The 21,406-nt window shown below is 30.4% G+C and overlaps 1 protein-coding gene and 1 long non-coding RNA gene across 10 annotated transcripts in view; one reads left to right on the plus strand and one right to left on the minus strand.

Annotated features, from left to right (window-relative positions):
• l(1)G0196 (inositol hexakisphosphate and diphosphoinositol-pentakisphosphate kinase) overlaps positions 1–21,406 on the plus strand; it is a 170,357-nt gene that overhangs the window by 112,386 nt on the left and 36,565 nt on the right. For all 7 annotated transcript variants that reach the window (XM_085816612.1, XM_085816608.1, XM_085816606.1 and 4 more), the window contains 2 exons: positions 2,956–3,111; positions 17,262–17,379. In XM_085816612.1, the coding sequence (XP_085672738.1) occupies positions 2,956–3,111; positions 17,262–17,379 (274 nt within the window). The remainder of the gene's footprint in view (positions 1–2,955; positions 3,112–17,261; positions 17,380–21,406) is intronic.
• The window catches only part of LOC118190279 (uncharacterized), a 71,642-nt gene that overhangs the window by 22,301 nt on the left and 27,935 nt on the right, over positions 1–21,406 (minus strand). The window contains exon 3 of one of the 3 annotated variants that reach the window (XR_004758401.2): positions 17,895–19,259. The exons of the other annotated variants lie outside the window; for them this stretch is intronic. This is a non-coding gene — a long non-coding RNA (uncharacterized LOC118190279). Of the gene's footprint in view, positions 1–17,894; positions 19,260–21,406 lie in introns of those variants that run through there. 3 annotated transcript variants of the gene reach the window in all.

Below are 21,406 nucleotides of genomic sequence, written 5' to 3' on the forward strand. Positions count from 1 at the left end.
TTACTTAGTATGAAATACTACTTACATACTTACATAACTACAACTTGTAGCATAAGTGTTGCAAAATAAGGTTTAAGCCTAAAGTTTTATAGTGAATTTAGTATTTTATTATCTTTCTTGTTTGGGGTCTGGAAGGTTTTTATTATGAAGAAACATCAGTTGTCTTTAAAAATTATTACTGTATTGATCCATTGTTAGCAGGAAAAAAAGAATCAGAATTCTTGTTGAAATATTTTCAGATTTTTGCTTTTTTAGTAATACTACTATTAATATCAATAAAAGGATTGAGGAAATTTTATGAGCAAAACTAAATTAAGAATAAACATGGAACTATTCTTTAAAATTGATTGAATTTATTTATTTACTTTATTCTGATAATTTATTAATTTTTTTATACAATACTGTTAATACAGACATATTGAAATTGCAGTGGAATGGAATGGAATTTTTCACTAACAATTCATTTGCTTCATCACTGCAAGCTAAAAGATTGACCTCACAGTCATCTTTTTCTAGAGTTGCTACACATTTTGCAGTTAAATTTCAAGATTTTGCAGTAAGAATTTCTGATCACAAAAATTATATATACAGATTATCTAAAACTACATGTACCAGAAACATAAACATCATTTGTGAAATAGATTAAGGAGTATCCATATTCTGTTGCAGATATTCTCCATCCCCCCCCTTCAAAAGAATAAAACGCAAGTATCAACTAACCCTCATATGACCTTAAAATAAGAAAAGTTACTGAAATAATCACAAGGTCAACTTGTGATTGAGAACTGCCTTTAATCTACCATGTAACTGAACATCCATTCTCTAAAAAGTAGAGCAACTTCATAAAACCCCCCAAAATAAAGCAAGCCTAAAAAGATATGAAGCCATTCTTTTGAATTCTGGCTGTCAAAGCATGGGAATTATCTTTTAGAGCTCCTTCACTACACTTTCTTCTTCTTTTTCAATGGCTCGACAGCCCTGGGTGGTCCATGGCCTTCTGAAGTCTTCTCCAGGCATCTGTACTTTTGGCAACTGTTTTCCAGTTTTTAACCTTTAAAATACTAAGACCTTTTTCAGCACAATCAATCCATCTTAGCGGGGATCTGCCCCGAGGTCCCATGGACTTTGCCAGAAAGATTTTCTTGCAGCAACGATGCTCATCCATTATAGCCAGATGGCCAGCCCATTTAATAAGTCTCTGTAGTTTGACGAATTGTTTGTAAATTTTATAGAGTTCTCAATTAGATCATCTTCTCCATAATCCATTCACTTGGACCTCACCAAAAATGCAACATAATATTTTTCGTTCAACAATTCCCAGAGCTTCCTCATCACATAAAGTCAGTGCTCATATCTCTGATGCATAAGTCAAGACAGATCTTATAAAACTCTTTTTAAGAAGCAATTTAGTTCTTAATTTAAGAAAGCTGAATTTTAAATAACACTTCAGAGCATAAAAACATCTATTTGCAGCAATGATTCTTTTATGTATTTCTGGGGCCAACACATTTTGATTATCTCCATTCCCAAATAAGTAAAACTGTTAACTTTTGCAAATTTATAATTGCCAATTTCTAAGTGACTAATTTGTAAGTCTGACTTTAAACAAAGTAAACATTTATTTTTAACTTCGTTCACAAGTAAATTCATTCTTTTAGCACTTTGTTCCAAATTTCAGCATTTTTTTTTTTTTTAACACTGCCTATACTATTTAATCTCCATGCTATTACTTTTTTCTCCCCATAATTGTAAAAGATATTTTTGCCATCATGCAAAAATCATGAAACTGCGCTTTTTTTCCATTAACACATTTTTTAGATTATGTTACAATGTTTTGCATAATGCTACAAAACAAAGATGCATATGTAAGAATTCTACTTCAGGCTTCAGGAACAAATTAAATTCATGAACTTAGGCTTAATTTTAGGTGTTTTGAAATTCAAATCAAAATAACCCTTGACATATTTTTTATATATCCAATTGTAAGAATAATATTTTATTAATTATCTGTTATTACAGTATCATATTTTGAAATTATGCATTATCTTATTTGCTTAAGTTACCAAATTTTGTGAGTTATTGTTTTCTATTTAAATATCCCAATATACATTTCTTTTTGAAAGACTTCAATTAAACTCTAATAAAATACTTGAAGGACAATATGATCTCTCTGTCATTGGAATAAATATTGTTATTTCTGTGCTCAATTTACTAACTTCCAAACACATCAAGTTAACAAGGTTGGCTAAAGTTGCAAAATCGTACTAGTTTCATATCCCAGTAATAAAACTGGCTATAATAAGGTGCACCCGTAAAGTAACCAGACAAATTTAAAGACCAAACAATAAAATTTTAAAAAAGGAAAGGATTTAGAAAGAATGACATTTCAACTCTTTCCTGTTCAAGCCAGTTTAAACTAGTTATTTTGCTGTTTGCATATCAGAACTCTGGAATCATTTTCATGTACTGTGAAGAAATTGTACAAAAAAATTTGCTTTGAGATGAAACAACACCGTAACATTAAATTTTGGTAAAATTAGATAAATCTGCTGTTAAAATTCTTCACTTGATTTGTCTCAAAATCGGTGTTTGAGAATCAGTTCTAAAGTGAGATTGTGGTTTTCTAAAAATAGTAATCTTCCTTGTGTGTGCCATGATACTAATGATATTATGACACATTAAAAGGCTATAAAATATTAATAAATAAATTCCATGAAGTATTTGTGTATTTTTGATGAATTCTGAAAGCATGGGAAATTCATGAAGTGAATTGAAAATTTTAGTATAAATGTTGAAAACATTTGTTTGACGGGCCTTTTCACATTTATGATGTTAGTATCTTTTCTAGGATATTTCATTTTCATAATCTTTATTACACTAGAATTTTTCATTAATGTTAAAATTGATCTTTATAAAAGAAATCTTATTGTTTGAATTCTTTACTGTTTATTTCAGAAGGACAGGTTGAATTGTCCAGTAATTATGATGTCTGGTGATAAACATGCTCCTAGCTGTAGTTATGAATGTGAAAAGCATGCTCGTATTGATGAGGAAGATGATGATCTGACTTTAGAAGAAGAAATGAATTATCACGATATTGGAAGCGATCCAGTATGTCATCAGTCTTATTTCTGGCTGAGCACTTTTTCGTAACCTTTCTTGAGTTACATTTATATTTTAAAAGAACATATATATATATATATATATTAAGTATTTTGCATTTATGTGATTAATGGAAAACATTTAGTATACGTACATTTAAAACCTAATATTGCCAAACAAAATAAAACTTCAAAAATTTCATTTGTGAAGTCATTTACCAAGAATAAAAAAAAATTTTAGGTTCATTTATAAAATTACAAGTTTTGAATGCAATATGCATAATTTTTAGCTTTTTTAATTAGTGAACATCAAATATAAAACATCTATTATGGATGGAAACAGTTTTTCATGATCCATATTTTCAACATGATTGTAATTTAGTTTTGAAAATTATTATGCAAATAATTTCTTTATTCATACACTTTCAAAAATTTAAATTTGACATGTTTTTTCTTATTAATGTAAAATATTTAGTTACAGTAATCAGTTTTCGTAGTTTGTAATGAATGGAGGTATATTGTTTAGCAACTTTTACTGTTCAAATTATAAATTTTAAGATTTTTTTTTTTTTGTGTGTGTGTGTGTGCTGCTGTTGTTTGTTTTGTTTAATAGAACAGAACAGTGATGTCAAGTTATGGAGCTAAACCATCTATATCATTATGATCTCATTGCTTGCATTTAGTTCTTGTTATATTATATATTTTTATTATAATGAAGCTTATTTAGACATGACATTCTGCTTTCGAAAAATTCAATTTTAGGCTTAATTTGTAGCAAGTCCATGCTTTCTTATTTATTCTTTTTGCTGTTACATTATTCAGTGATTTGATACATTGCAATATACTTTGATATGAGGAAAGTGTTTTAATGTTTATTATTATTATTATTTAAGCTATTATATTAGAACTTATGCCACTTTTCTATTTTTGTGTAAAGTATAAAGGAATTATTTTTGTGCAGAATATACTATGTGTATTTTTGTTGCATTGCAAATAAAACTTTTTTATGAAGCAAGTAATTATGAGAAGATGAACTATTCCAAGAAGTAAAAGACATGTATATTTTTATGTGAAATTTCTGTTTTTCACTTCTTTCTATGCTATAAAGGAAGTATTGTAATTAAGAAAAATTCTAGGTTTCAGATTTCAACCACAGTATCTATTTTAACTATTCCCAAATCTGTTTTGACATCTGTGACATCTGTATGTACAGACAAAATAAAGAACACTTTATTCCAAAATGGAATAAAAATAAATTTTTACTTCCATGTGGGAATTAAGAAAGTAATGTAATTACAAAATATTTGGGGTATCGTATTTCAGCTGAAATATGCATTCTGATTGTTCCTAAATCCATTTTTCCTATCTTTTTGCTTGTTGTCTGTACATACGGTCTGTACATCCAGATCTTTTTGCTTGTTGTCTGTACATATTGGTTGTAAAGTTAATTTTTTCTTGACATCTGTACTTATATATTATTATTATGTACAGTTATGCTTATCAGTTTGAAAATGTAAATTAGTATTTTCATTAGAATGTAAATTGCTAAATGAAATGTCAATTAGTAAATCCAGTATCTCAATTATTAAAATATTTATTTATCAGAGGGAGCTAACTTTTACAGTTGTGAGCTAAAAATATAAAATAAATATTGCATGGTTTTGTTTTAATTATTAATAGCCTCAGTATAAGCATCTGCCTCTCTTACTCTATATAAGCATTGGTATGTAGGGACATCCGGTGTTTCAAGTGTTTTACTGCACAAAGTCTGAGATCTGGAATCATCGTGGGTGATTCTGGATTTTAGATTATCAGTGTAGGTCTGTTGAGGTCAGGATTTGAACTTCATTTATCGTTTAGTTCAGACAGAAAAGTGCTAGCCCTCCACAACCACTCAAAACCTGAAAATGTTTGCAGGCAATATCAGTGTAATGTCAATCAGTGGATTGTCAATGGCCACAGTGCAATTCCCTAGCCAGCAGGTGTTTGAAAGTGACATGCTGGATTCTCAGGTAGTCAGGAGAAAAATCACATTATAGCACACCTGGTTATATTTGTTGAGTATTATTTTCTCCATTCATAGATTTTGTAGTTGACGGGTTTTTTTTTTTTTGAGGGGGGCTGCTTGTGGTTTGCGCGTCCATATATTGGATGTCTGAATTTCAGACTTTGTACTTTAGTACTCTTAATACAGAAATGTAAACAACAGAGTATGGATTTCAAACTATTAGACTGGTGTTCTAGATTAAATAATAAAAATAATGCTAATAGTACAAAGATGGATTAAGACTGAACATAATTATATTCAAGAAACCAACTCAGGTGTTTACACACAAAAGATGTAATTAAGCCAAACACAAAATAAATCATAAAAGGAAACTTATGAAAATGAAACATGATCAAATGCCATTGAGGATATCTAAAGGATATCATTTTGTTGATAAAGAGCAAAAATTGCAGGAGGTTAGTAGGTGAGACAGGTCAAAATACAGTTGGGCATCATTCCTCAAAGCATGATCTCAAGAATTTTAAGTCATTTTGTAAACTTGAGAACAATTGATCCTTTTGATAGTCAAGATGCCTGAGAGTAAATGCAGCAGGTAAAGACCCTTATTTATGATTACTGATATAAAGAAAACATGCAATTGCCTGGTAAGTTTGCTTGCAACATCTTAGCAGCCACTGACACTCAAATAAGCAGCCATTGTTTACCAAAGGCCTGTTTTGAGTATGGTCTTTATACAGAAATATCTGTTTGGGTCCAGTTTCTGCATCTTCCAGTGGAGATTATTTAAGATCATGTCATTTTCATCATCCATGCAATCAAGATTCCAAATTCAAATCATCATCTTTTTATGTTTAATTCTGTCATCTGGTGACAGGAGTATGCTCATGATATAGTATTAATAACTAGTGTCATTGTAATGTCAAGCAAGGGCATTTAATCATTTGATTTTTTGTGAATAAATGTTGATGGCTAGGAATATAAAGATGTAGCAGTAGTAAATAGCCAGTTGAATACTTTCTTTTAATGTTGATAAGCCAGTATCTTGATTTAAACATAGTTAAATCAGTGTAGAAAGTGCATTCATTTTTGAATAGTTACACTGATACTTCTTAGGTTTTTTAGAATATATTTGAAGTAAGAATATTATCAAACAGCCAGCCACCAGAAGAGAGAAGTGGAAAGAAAATTTAAAGTATCTAGTGTAAAGACCTAGTTCAGAATGATTCAGTGTTGGTTCAACTTTATTTTGATTGATTAAGTTTCAGTTTGCAAATTGCAGTATTTAAATTGGCTGAACAGTAATGCAAGGTACCTGTGTCATTAGCATCACATAAGAATTGTATAAGAAAGATTAATTTTTAAATGACATAATTTAGAGATTTACTTAAGCAACTATTTTTAGTCTAGGAGGGGAAATAACCAAACTGAAAAGGAGAGTTAAAGGGCTGTTGTAAACTGAATCTAGAATTTTACCTTACTTAATTTTTATATATGTAATTTGAATGAAAGAAAACTTAAGTTCAAATAAACCTGAACCTAAATAACACACTGAAAGTTGCATTAATTTAGTCAAAGTAATTTAAAATGTATCAAAGCGGATTCAAATTATTTAGTTATGATTAAATAGTACCAAACTGAATTGGTATACAAATGTGCAAATAGTTACTGCTCAAAACTGAACACTAGTGAAGAAGAAAAGTCTTAAAAATTAAATAATTAAATATAAATAAGAAATTTAAAACAAAATCAGACAAAAGCAATTCCAAAAACAATGGTTAAACCAAAGCATAGCAAAAATGAAACTCAAATCAATAATCACTACAAAAACTCAAGAAATGCAATTGTAAAAAAAAATTAATTTTGAACTTTTTTTTAAATAAAAATAAATGGATTTCGCCGTTAGTGGAAAATTTTTTTCAGGGGGTTGATGTCTTAAGATATGTGAAAGGAAAATAGTCTTTTTTAGAGCTAATGGTTGCATAATTCAGAAATTTAAAATTTCGATAAAAATTTTAATTGGGGGAAAATGTGAACCAAATTATGCAATCAATAGCCAACCCTTACAGACCTTAATGTAAAGAGTCAAAAATAGCACTTTGCTTAAATTTTGAAATAAAAGGGTTAAAATTAATAATAAAAAAAAGAATGTGGTAAGAAGAATAATTCTGAAGTTTTAGTAATTTTGAAACATATTAGCAAAGAAAAATCTGTAATATAGAATATTGCAAGCAATATCTGATAGAGCACAGTAAACAAACTAAAATTTCGTATTGGAGATGCAAATAATGACAGTTAAAATTATGTTAATTAATAAAAATTACGTAATTATTTTCAAGCACAAAATATGAAAATTAATAATTCAAGAAAAACTTTAATTTATTTAAACAAGAATTTTAAATTTATTTTATAATTAAATACAAAACCAGAAAAAGGAAAGTATCTTTAAAAATAATGTACTGTCTTGAGAGTTCAGTGGCTATGTAATCAGTAACATATTTAATATTCTCTCTCCAATGTAATATATTAGAAAATTTTAATAATGTTTAAACTGTAGTAGTTAGAAAAAAGGAGGACTCTCTGAGTGGCACTGGCTTTTGAAGTTGGTCATACAGACCTGAATTTAAAGCCAGCATTTATTAGCTAAATGTTTTAGTTTCTGTTTTCATAAACTTCCGTTCATTAGGATAATATCTGCATCATTAAAAAAAGCAAAATATTTTTAATTATAAACTAATAGAGACTAAATATCATTCAGGGTGTTAATTTCAAATGCTGTGCAAAGTACTGCTGTAAACTTTTTAAATTTAGAAGCCAAACAACAAAAATCAGCATTATATTTCCAAATTTTCACATGACTAGGTTTGATAGTTTTACCAAACCATCATGCTCAGCTGCAAAAGTGCAAATGAACGAGATAAGATAAGAAAGAGTGGACAGGAGTTAAGCTAGTGGCGCCATCTGTTGATGAAACGAGAACTAAAACATAATTTCTTTAAAGGCTGAAGGCAAAGATGGGTTGGAATTAGGGTCGTTAACTAGAACAGAAAGATTTTTTTTAATGGGAAATACCTCTAGAAAATCTAATTCACCAATGAAAGATGTTTGTTGAATAATTTTGGCTGCAGAAAATTTGAAAGTGTGATTTTCGGACCAACAATGCTGGGCAACAGAAGACTCATATGTTTAATTTTTTCTAACCTATACCTCATGTTCCTTAACATGAAATTTTAAGGATCTCTTAGTTTGACCAATGTAAATTAAAGCACGCTGGCAAGGAATCCTGTCAATACCCCAGAAATTCATATCCGGAATGGGCTCCTCGAGTATGGAGCTCGGAAATTTATCGATGGGAGAATAAACGACCCAAAAGTTAATTTCTGTAAAATATGTGCTGTTTTACAACTAATTGATGGAAAGAAGGGAATGACAACAGAATTCTTATAATCTCCTAAAACAAGAGTGTGCCTTTTGTTGTGTTTAGAAGGGAATTAACTGCTTGATTAATAATGTTGGGGGAAAAGCCCCTGCCAATAGCTACTAGTTGTAAAACTGCATATATTTTACAGAAATTTAACTTTCAGGTGGTTTATTCTCCCTTCAATAAATTTCCGAGCTCCATACTCAAGGACCCCATTCCAGATATGAATTCCTGGTGTATTGACAGGATTCCTTGCCAGTGTGGTTTAATTTACATTGGTCAAACTAAGAGAGCCTTAAAATTTCACGTTAAGGAACATGAGGCATAGGTTAGAAAAAAGAAAAACAGAAGTCTTCTGTTGCCCAGCATTGTTGGTCTGAAAGTCACCCTTTCAATTTTTCTGCAGCCAAAATTAATCAAAAAACATCTTCCATTGGTGAATTAGATTTTCTAGAGGCATTTCGCATTCAAAAAAAATCTTTTTGTTCTAGATAACGAACCTAATTCCAATCCATCTTTGCCTTCAGCCTTTAAGGAAATTATGTTTTAGTTCTCGTTTCAGCAACAGATGGCGCCAGTAGCTTAACTCTTGTCCAGTTTTTCTTATCTTATCTAATCACTATATCTTATCTCTTTCATTTGCGCTTTTGCAACTGAGGATGATGTCTCGGGAAAACCATTGAAACCAATCCTTTGAAAATGTAACGCTGATTTTTGTTGGTTGACCTCTAAATTTATACCTGTTTGGCATGTTATTGTATCTTAATTATTGCTGTAAATTTTAAATTAGTGATCAGCTGTGGTCCAAGAATGAATTAATCCTTTTTACATTAATTCGTGTGGAGAAAGTGAAGTTTTGAATATTTTGAATGATGAAAAACTTCATGAACAAATTATATTCATGTACCTAGGTTTCATTTTAGGTGTTTTGAAAACTAAATCAAAATACAGCTTGAAATATTTTTTATATATCTAACTGTAAGAATCATATTTTATTAATTATCTGTTACAATAGCATCATATTTTGGAATTGTGTGTTATCTTGTTTACATCAGTTACCAAATTTGTTAAATTTTTGTTTTCTGTTTAAATATCCCAATCTACAACATTGCTTATTGAAAGACTTTAATTAAACTCTAATAAAATACTTTAAGGGGAATATGATTTCTCTGTTATTGGAATAAATATTGTTATTTCTGTACTCAGTATACTTACTAACTTCCAAACACATCAAATTATTGGGTTGTTCGGAAAGTAATTTTGTTTTTTTGGGGGAACATGAAAGACAATTTTCGTATAATGAATAAATATTTTATTAAATTATATATTGGCCATTCTGGTCCAACACCTTTTGCCATCTTTCTGACAGTAACATGATTCCCCGCTCATAAAAGTTTTGGTCCTTGCTGGCAAAAAACTGATTCAGGTGATTTTTGACATCTTCATTTGAGGTAAAGGTTTTACCATCCAAAAAATTTTGCAGGGACCAGAACAAATAATAATCGGAAGGCGCCAGATCTGAAGAATATGGTGGGTATTGCAGTATGTCCCATTCAAGCTGTAAAAGCTTTTGGCGAGTGACCAAACTTGTATGAGGTCTCGCATTATCCTGGTGGAACACTACACCCTTCCTGTTGGTTAATTCTGGCCTCTTCTGTTTAAGTGCATCATTCAATTTGTCCAGCTGATGACAATAGACTTCCAAATTAATAGTTGTATTGTCCAGTAAAAGCTCGAAAAAAATAATTCCTTTGAAATCCCACCAAACGGACAGCATCACCTTTTTTTGGTGAATGTTGGCTTTTGAAACGCTTTGAGCTGGTTCATCTTTTCTGCTCCATGACCTCTTGCGTTTCACATTGTTGTATATGACCCATTTTTCGTCCGCAGTAATAATCTGCTTCAAAAATAGATCATTTTCCTGACGTTTGAGGAGCGAATCACACACATCAACGCAATGACACAAATTTCGCTCCGTAAGAACATGGAGCACCCACACATCGAGCTTCGAGGTTAAGCCCAGGCCTTTCAAGTGGCCATAAACAGTCGAATTCGACAAATTTAACCTCTCACCGATCTCTCGTGTGGTTATTCGCCGATTTGCATCAACTAATGCCTTTATCGCATCTTTGTCAGCTTTGACCGGCCTTCCAGACCGTGGTGCATCTTCGACATCAAAATTGCCGGATCGAAACTTTGCAAACCAGTTCTGGCACTGGCATACTGTTAACACGCCTTCTCCATACACATCCGTCAATTTTTTTCTCGCTTGGACAGCATTTTTACCTTTTCTGAAGTAAAAAAGTAAAATATGACGAAAATGCTGCTTATTGCTCTCCATATTTAAAAGGGCACCAACCAAAAACTACTGCATAGAATTAATAGAACTTTTTCACACACAAGCCTTGTAATATCAGCTCTCAAGACATATAATGGTTATGCGGCTTAAGTGTGAAGTTGGTTTCGAAAAAATGTAAATGAAATGATTCGAAAAAATGACTGGCTAAAGTTGCAAAATCCTACTAGTTTCATATCCCAGTGATGAAACAGGTTATAATAAGGTGTACCCATATAGTAACCAGACAAATTTCAAGACCAAACAATAAAATTTTAAGAAAATGATAGAATAAATGTATGTTTAGAAAGAATGAGATCTCGACTGTTGTTTTAATTTAAACTAGCCAGTTAAACTAATTATTTTGCCATTTGCATTTCAGAACTCTGAATTGGATTAGAAATATTCTGAGTCATTTTCTGAACAGTGAAGCATCGTTATCAAGAACACAAACGTTTGAGCAGTGCAACCACTTTAAATGTGGACTCAAAAGTAATGAAGTTGAATTAAAGATAGGGCACTTTTCTGCTTCACAGAATGAGGAAAATGCAGATAAAATTCATTCTTTGATAAAAGCTGGTTGCCATGTTACAACTCAGCAACTTTAAGATGTGCTTGTGATAAGTAAAAAAAAAATTGTATGTTAATTTTAATTGAAAATCTGAAAATGAGAAAAGTTTGTTTTTGATTTATGCTTCAGCATTTGTTAGAACAGCAAAAGGAAAATAGAAAAGTACTTTTAACATCTGCTGATTACTGGGAGACAGGACTACTTCCTGAAGTGTATCACAGTGAGAAATGAGACCTGACATGTACGATACGACCCCGAAACAAAAAGCCAGAATGCATGGCTTATCCCATTAAAAAAAGTAGACCAAGGTAATGCTGATTGCATTTTTGTATTACAAAGAACTCATCACCATGAATTTGTCCTGAAAATCATCAATCAGTTAATCAGCATTTTTACAAGGGTGGGCTTTATTTTTATCGAGAAACAAAATAAGCCAAGTTAGGAAGGAACTTTTTGATTTTGGGCCATGGTTTCTTTTACATGATAATGCTGGGCCCCATAGAGCATTGTCTGATCAGCAACAATATCTTAAGCATTTAATTGCAGTGACAATTCCCCACCGTAGTCTGCTATTGCTATATATATATATATATATATTTTTTTTTTTTTTTTTTTAAGTTTAAAAGGACCGTGAAAGGACAGAGATTTGAAAACATCTTATATGTTAAATCAAATGTTATTCGTATTTTACAGTTCGTTTATTCCATCGCTTATAAACTAGCCAGTTTCAGTGACCTGAAGTTTGAAGTTTCAGTAACCTGAAGAAGCATTGAAAACATTGTATAGACTCTTCTGGCAATTATTTTGAAGGAGATAAATTTATTCGAAGTTTAGCAATATTTTTCTTATTTATAAGAAAATGGTCTAGTTACTGTATGGGTGCAATTGTACATGGAGTTTTAATGGTCTTTCTTTTGTGTACCTGTACTTTATTACAGGTTGTATCAGAATCTTTGCATATTGATCAGAAAGAAATAGTGTGTGTATATTAAATTTTAAGAATGTGGGTTGCCTGTACTACCCATAATTTATTTTTAAAAAGTTTTATTACTTTAGTTTTATCTGAATTTCTTTGCATGATACAAAAATTAATATGTACCCTGATGAGAATTAAAATTGCTATGTAATAAAGGAAAGAAATGAGCAAAATCATATTTATTTTATGTTATAATAAAAAGATGAAATCACATGAGCTGATGAAGTGCATTATAAGGGAAAGATGAAGTAATTAAAGTTTTAAGTATCTTGAAGTAATATTCAGAAACCAGTACAGGTACCTTTTGGCTCTTTGGCAACTATAGTAGCTTTGGTATGACTAGGCATGGAACCAAACAATGGATGACATTTGAAGATTTTGCAGTCCTTGCAGCTTCAGTTCTATGCCAGAATTCATTTGTCATACTAGCTGGCAGATGTTGGTGTGTCATTTCCTTAGATAACACTGGCATGTCGTTACTGCGTTTTAGTTGGTGAGAGATGTGGAAAACGTGCCAACTGAGGAATGCATTGGCCATTTTGCACATTGAGGAAACATGCGATAGCTTGGGCAACATTTATTTGAGGAAACACAGGAGAGCTTGGAAAACATTTATTTGAGGGAACACAGGACAGCTTGGGGCAACATTCATTCTGGCATTTTCCTGTTTAAAGGTGGGTGGTAGAGGTCTCAAAGATATGGTCAGCCATGGGCATTGAGCAGTGTTACTGTGGTTAATCAAAGTACCAGCTGTGTGAACTAGAGATAAATAGCTTGTTTATCTAGTCGCATTCCATACCATATATCCAGGTGCTGAATGTGTGTGATAATAAAGAATGCAGTATTCATTCTCCATGTTGTTTCCTGTCATCTATATGGGCTTCATGATAATGTAAGCAAAAGTGGGGTTTGTCAGAAAAACAATTTTGTGCCATTAATGCATCCATGCTTTGCTAAACACACTATTATAGGCACTAATTCTTGTGTAGCCTCAAGAGAAGCTGAAGCAGAAATTGCCTAGCTTTGTTGGCAACCATGGAGAAGCATATTCCACCTTTAATGAAAATTTCAGATTTGTTGTGCTTTTCCTTCATGGTATAGCAATTTTAATGGCTAGGAGTGCATTTAAATTTTCTGTGTAAGTTCTTTTAAATTTGACATGCAAGTGCTATTTAAGTAGAATTACAAAAGATATGCATGTAAATATTCTCTTAAATGAGGTAAGCCCAAAGCACACAACCATCTCCTTTTTAGATTTGAGTTGACAGATATTAATTACTGCTCTGTATTACTGATTTTTTAATATGTATGCATGTTAATTAGCCAAATATGTGGGTTTTGTCTAATGCTAAGCAATTAATTTAATGTGTTTTCCCTTATAAACGATTTTGTTTGCTGGCACCATTCTTGAATGTATGCATATGCCTTCCACTGCATTTAGTATAAAGAGGTAAAGCAAAATACATTGTAAATGCACACTGCTGTTTAACATTCATTCTAAGACTTTGTAATTTCTTCTTTCCTTCTGAAGCTTTTGTCACAGATTGATATGTGGAACTTCTGACTTAGTCTTCTTAACTTCTTACTTAGAATGACTTAGATTGATATGTGGAACTTCTTAATGTAATGGTTATGATTTATTATTTTGTTTTTATGCTTTGGTGAATGAGAAAGAATTTGAAAAAAATCATTTCATGTACATGTGATATTTTTCATACCCATTGTTCACACTATTAAATACGTATTTTTATAAATCTTATTATGCTCAAAAGAAAATTTGTATTATAAAATAAAGAAGTCAAGGGAATAAGATAGAAATTGATTTAAAAAATTCTGTGGTGTCACACTTATATTTTACTTTTTATTCATAGAGTGTATATCAGTAGCAGTAATTTCATTGGGATTAAAATTATGTGCTTAAACAACATTACCAGATAATAATTTCTCTTTCTAATGTTATATAAATGTAAGTGGTTGAAGCACTAAAAAAAATTAGAACATAGAAAAAAAGTCTATAATATACTGTATCAAAAAAAGGGGGGGAAATTTGGCACACCGAGTAAAAGTTAATTGATCATTGTGAAATTTGGCATGAGCAATTAGAAGACAAAGGTAAAAAAAAAGTGATTAGTATTGAATAACAGTCAGTTCATTTATTAAGCAAACATTGGACTAGAAATATCTCCTATTAGTAATATTTGCCTCTGTAGCAGTGCATGTAGATATTCAGTTGAATGTGGACTCGTAAACCATTCAATGATATCTCCCAAATTTGCTGTTAAGTATCTTGTAATAGCTCAGTGTGATTATGTAAGTTATGAGATCACTGTAATTGTTTTGTGTTGTAATTGTCTGCTGGCACCATCAAACATGATCTATACATGTTTGATATTGAAAAGTTATGGTTATATGACAAGCTGAGAAAAGATGTATACTGGATGGACATTCCAAAAAGACTTTCACTATAAGGCATTATCTTGGTGAAAGATGGCCCCCAACAGACATAACACTGTAGGAATACAAGTCTCGTTGTGTTATCGTTGAGGTGCTATGAGGATTACTTTTGTGATATTAGTATTGTTATCAATGCCAAAAAATCCAGTCTGTACGTTTTTCTTCCAGCTATATTTCAGAACTCTACCTGTCCAAGAGGTATGAGTAAATGGTTCTGAATTGCGGACAGAGAAACTGTTGATGTATGGAAAGTACCTCTCATTATCACATGATCTTTCTGAAAAGTTGTCATTTTATTACTGCTGTCATCATCTATCACTGCCCTTATGACCATTATGGGTACCCATTTATAAACTCCACTAAAGACATCTGATTATGTCATTGCTTTGAACCTCTTGTTGGGCAATTGTACAAGCAGCTTGCATCCCTGACAGTAGTGATACAATTTTGTTGAACATTCTTAGGTGGTTACACTGTTATGGAATAGATTTTTAGAGCATTCATATTTACTAAGGCAAATAACAATGCAATATATGTAGTCTGAGTCCGACAGTGGCCAAATATTATACCTTATGTGATTTTGGAGTGCATGTATGTGTTTTGTTTCATTTGCATGTCTAATTATAAATATATATAATTGTCTAATTAAGGAAAACTTAAGTATGTTTAATTAAGTTAAAATTATTTTTTACATGTTTACATTTATTCCAGAAAATTTGAGGCAAATATTGGAATTTGGTTAATAAATTTGCGCCAAAGAAGAATGTTATAATTTTGCAGATTATTAATTTTCCAGTAATTCTGTTATAAGTATTTGCTCATTTTTTATAAATTTCTGAGAGTCATTTAAGAAGTAAGGCTGTCATGGCTTCTAATTTAGATGATTTTTTTCTACAATTGTTGAGTTTTTCTCTCTCTTCTTTGTATTATGGTTATTCTCAAAGTTATTTATGAAGTTTTAAAATGCTATTCCATAAAAAAGACTTGAACGAAGCATCTCTAAATTCTGTATGTAATTTTCTTCTCGATTAGCTAATATAATTTGAGTCCTCCAATTAAAAATGCACTAATGCATTTTAGAATATTATATCTATGTTTTTCTGTGAAATAGAGGGACAAATGAATATATGGCAGTATCTATGTGTGGAGTTTCATATCTATATATGTAGGTTTGACTGAAATATATTTATTTCAGATATTTTTCCTGCAATGCATAATACATACACTATGATAATATATTAATGTATATTTGCATATATGTTTCATGAGTGTTTTCAAATCAATGAAGTTTTAATAATGATTACAAAAAAAATTTTAATACTTTTATTTCCTTTACAATATTTGATAATTGCACGTTTCAAGCCACAGTAAAAGCAAACTTTTTATTTCTAAATTTTCCATTTTGTACTTCTAGAATTTAAAGAATTAAGATATATTTAATGTAATAACTTCTTTATAAAATACTTCTATATATGTGCATACTTCTGAGGAAGTTTAAAAACATTAAAAGATTTATTTTATGTAAAAAATTTTAAACAGTTTAAAAAGAGGAGTTGTATACAAAATCCATTATATTATGTTAAATTTTTAATAAATAATAAATGAACAAATAAAAGCATTTTTTAATTCTTTTAATTCATAATTTGTGATAAGTTATTTATAAGTGATAGAATGATTATGGTGTAATGAGCAGAAATAATTATCTTATTTTAATCTTTTGTTGAATTGGTGTGCAAAATTGAAAAAAAAAATTTAATATCTTTTTATTTTTTAATTTTTCTATGTGTAATTTATTGCATGAAAAATTCTCAAAATTCATTTTATTAATGTTAATTAATCTTCAAAATTCATTTTATTAATGTAAATTGCATAGTCTTTTATTTATGACAAGTTTAACAGCAGATTTTTTTGCTTATGGCATAAGTTTTATGTAATGATTTACCAACATGCTGACAAAATTTTTATTTTCAAAAACTTCATATTTTTTGCTTCTCTTGAATGCTACTTAATTATATTGCTGAAAATTGCGTATGAGTTTAGAAGAATTTTTACAGATTATAAATATAAAAAAGGAAAACCTCCCCTCTTTCTTTTGTAACTGAAAAAAGAATTTATTAGTTTTTTCAGACAGTTATATTTCTTGATAGTGGCGAACTTGAATTATAGAAAAACAGTTCTGTTCTTCTGATATTTATTACTTCTTTTCCATTTGTTCAGCATTATCGTATATATTTTCAACATAAAATTTGGTTGTTGTTTTGTGTTATGACTGTAGGTATTACCTTTAAAAACTTCTGAAAAACCTTAGGTCATCTTTGCGTTCTTTTTAATTAAATAGTCATATTTTTAAAAAATTAAAATGGTGGTATATTAGATTTCCCTTCTTGCTTTGAAACAGGATTCTCCAACTATTCTGGAAGAAAGTGAGGTGAAAGAAAAGAAGAAACTGACACCTGGTCGCTCTAAACCATCAGAACCTATACCAATCCAGAAGACAATCACAAAACCTGTCACAAGTTGGTATTTTTGTTGCAATTTGAACACTTACAAAACTTGTATATGGGGATTTGTATTAACAATTACTTTTCTGTGCATGATCATAAATCTAGTTTATATGTATTTTGTGTATTTATTTATCACAATAAATTATGTATTTAAATTTGGGTGAACTCAGTTGAACTAATTTGTAATTATTGCTTATTCAGCAGATTTCTGATTGATGGACTCTCCCTCTCCCCCCCCCAAAAAAAGTGCTAACAAACATTTGCTTTACTGTTGGCTTAAATTTTTAATCATATTATGGTCTATATATAGATTTATAGGCATTCTTTCTTATGAAAGTTCTAGTTCTAGAATACTTCCAGATCTCAATAGTTTCTGATTGAAGACTGATGTTGTTGCTAGTTGTCTCTGAATCAAATTCTATGCTTGTTCTTACACACTGCATATTCTGTTACCAGCAGTATAGAAACAATTATTTTTCACACAATCTATCAGATCTGGTTAAATTATTAGACTCACAAAGTAGCAGTTATGATAAGAACTATTTTTTTAATTAGCATTGTTGCTATGAAGTCTAAATCAATAGTTATTTGAAAATACATATTTTCTTGCTGCATTCCTTAACAATCATTGCATATATTTCAAAATATTCTTTCAAAAGTCATAGTTTTTCTATTGTTCTATTTTATATTAAAAAAATTATGAATCAATACTCTGGGCAGCAGACTTTTTGTGAAATATAATTTTAGCTATATAAAATTGTTTAAATTTGTATTTTTCTTCATTTTACGCTGGAATGATTGTTATTCAGTTTTGATTTGCTGCTTTTATTTCTAGTTTTACTTAAAATGTTACTTGGATATGTGCACATACATTTTCTTAAGAAAAATCAAAGAAATGTAATCATGTGTATTTCTGAATATAACCTAATTCTTGTGTAAGCTGGGAGTAAGAATTTACTATAAAAATATGGCCAAAATTAAAAACCTGTGTATAAGTAGATTCGTATAAATCCTGCTATGTATATTTCCTAAAGTATGAATAATTGGTTGTGTAACTTTACTAGACCTATCAGGTAAGCTGAAGTTGAGTACCGCTTCACCTTCAGCTTTCATTTAAAAAATAGATGAGAGCATTGCAGAATGAAAAGAAAAGTTTATCATCAGTAAATTCTCTTTCTTAATTCTCCCAGATATAGAGCATGCCTATTATTTGGAACTTTGGCAATAGCGTGTAGTAGTCAGTTTTTCTTTGATTCTCAATTGTAGAAACTGTTCTCAAGCAAGTACAAGATTTTTACCCCCCCCCCCTGCTTTCACTTTTGCAGTTCTTCATTACTGCTATGTAGTAAAAAATACTCATGTGGAAAAATATGGTGAATTTTGCTAAATTTAAGTTTTTGGTGTTTTTGAATGATATCTGTAAGGTAGATATTAGCAGTATTAATGGTGACATGGAGAATGATAACATTCACTTCTCTCTATCAGAAAGAAATTTTTTAACTCAGATACTAGTATTTATAAATTTGAGTAATGTGTATTGGGATTAAATTTTTAAAAAATTGATTATATAATCTGTAATATCATTTTATGACCAAATGTTGATCTTGTAATGTAAGTCAACCTGCATACTTCAATAGCAAAGCTTTCCAGGTCATATATGGAAATATGTGCTAGTTGTCTTTAGGTGTGATTTAGCGATGACTTAATAGTCTCAGTTAATAAAACATTGCATCTCAGTGAAAAAAACACGATGGATGTTCATAAATAACTGGAAACCTTTAAAGTACAGTGCTTTGTGTGGATTGCAAAGTATCTGACATCAGTAATGGTCTGGAGTCTGATAAACAGTAAAGCTTTGGGAAACCATCTTACACTATGTGTTGTAGAAGAACCTATGAAATAAGAGCAACATATTAATGTTTTAAAAATATTACGTTAGCCTTAACTTCATGATTTGTATTGTTAAAAAAATTATTTTCTTGCATAATGTTCCACAATGCCACAAAGTAAAAAAATATTTCATAATTTTATTGCTAAAATTGTAATGCAGAAATATTGCTTTGACCAAGAACTAATCAAGGTGTAAATCCAGCTATAAGTTTTTGATCTAAAATGAAATAAAAACTGGAGCAAAAAGAATAACCAACAAAGGGAACCCTATCAAGCATTATTCAAATATGTCACTATTACAAGGGTATTAAAAAATTGCTAATCTGTTACTAAATAGATGCCTAAAAGTATCAAATTCTCAGTAAAATGCATAATGAAGCAAATGCTCAGTAAATAAATATATTAAAATTCTGAGGAAAGGAAATGGTTTCATATTAAATGCAGTACAAAGTCATCGTAATCATTGGGACTTCCATGATTCCAGATTTTGAAAATTTCTAGATTTTAGATCATTAATTTAAATCTAATAAGATGATATGTAGACATGGCAACATTGGGGCTTCCCTTACTGTTTTGGGTGGATTAAAAAAATGCTAACCCCCCCAACCACTCAAAAGCCAAAAATTTGGTGCCTTAACCACTCAAGAGCCTTCAGCCACTCATGTCCAACATCAGTCAGTGTATTGTCATTGGTCACAGGGTCCAGAGCATGTGCAACAGGTGCAGCCACACCGGACAACAGAATTTAAGGGTGGCAAAATTTGTAAAATTTAGGAAGTTATTGGTGGCATATGCTAGGAATTGAAGTGATTGCACTGGGCAGCAAAAAGCCTAGCACCTGCACTGATTGGTCACAATAAAACACCCTCACCAGCAAGTGTTTGAAAGTGACATGCAGGAATCTTGGGTATTCAGAAAAAGAGTGGCATTAATGGCACACCTGCTTCCATGTGTTGAGTATTATATTTTCCATTTCAAGGCTTTATAAGGGAGGGGATTTTTTATTATTTTATTTATTTATTTATTTATGTTTTTGACATTGTACTGTTTTGTCAGCATATTAATTTTTTTATATTTAATAAGCAGGTCTAATTATTTTGTAAACATTTCCTTTGCATCTAATAATTTTACTGTCTATATAGTTAGTCATTCTGTTTACATTTCTTCAATTAAACAGCAAAAGAGTTTGATATATAGAGACAGGTTCAGCATCTGACAAACTGGAGCTATTTCAGTAAAATATTTCTCAATGCATAATTGTGAAGGAGAATTCTGACAGTCTCTAAATTTCCTGATCCTGCCTAAAGGTGTGAAGCCTCTACTTAACATCCTGCACTTGCAAACACTTTAAATCTTCAATTGACAACTGATTATTTTGGAAAAGTTCTTATTATATACATCATCCAAATTTGCCAAGCAAATCATAAATTTCACTTAAATAAATTATAGTTAGTTATATTGTTACCACCATCTAAATTACCAAAAACCGTAAGCAGTGACTTCTGATTCTATAAGTAGCATTATATAATTTCAGTTTCAGATACATCCTGGATTACTAAAGATTTACCAAATAAAAAATTTTGGAGTTTATTTAGAGAATTTCATGTGTTATTGTGATTTTCTGAAATATTAGAAATACTCTTCTATGCATTTTCAAGTAGAAGAATTTAATGCTTAAATAAATTAATACCTTCAGTTAGAATCAAAAGGAATTTTCTTGAATCACTAAGGCTACTTTTGTGCATATTGATATTGTTTTAATATCTTTGCATGTTGTAAGTGTTTATGAAGCATAAAATGTGAATCTTTTTAACAGAGTTCTCCTTAAGTTTGATTTCCTGCTCTTTTATATCTCAAAAAAGGTAACTGCATATTTAATATAACTAAAAGGTAAGTTTCAACTCACCTGGAAAGATAAGGAAAGTATACATAAATCTGGGAATGTCGGGGAAAATATAAATCTGAAATGTCAGTTAAAATGTACAGCTGCGTGCTCTCAAATAATTAAATTCCATCTTTTAAGTAGTATACAATAAACAAAAATTCACAATATTAAAAAGAAAGCAAATGAATGTAATCTTCATTTATTGTGTAGGAGGTATTTTATCCACCTTATAATCTAACACAGTTTAATGAACTGATAACTCAA

This window comes from Stegodyphus dumicola, chromosome 5 (assembly GCF_044657685.1).
Source record: "Stegodyphus dumicola isolate Sdum_Otavi_A_Nest chromosome 5, ASM4465768v1".
Taxonomy (NCBI): domain Eukaryota; kingdom Metazoa; phylum Arthropoda; class Arachnida; order Araneae; family Eresidae; genus Stegodyphus; species Stegodyphus dumicola.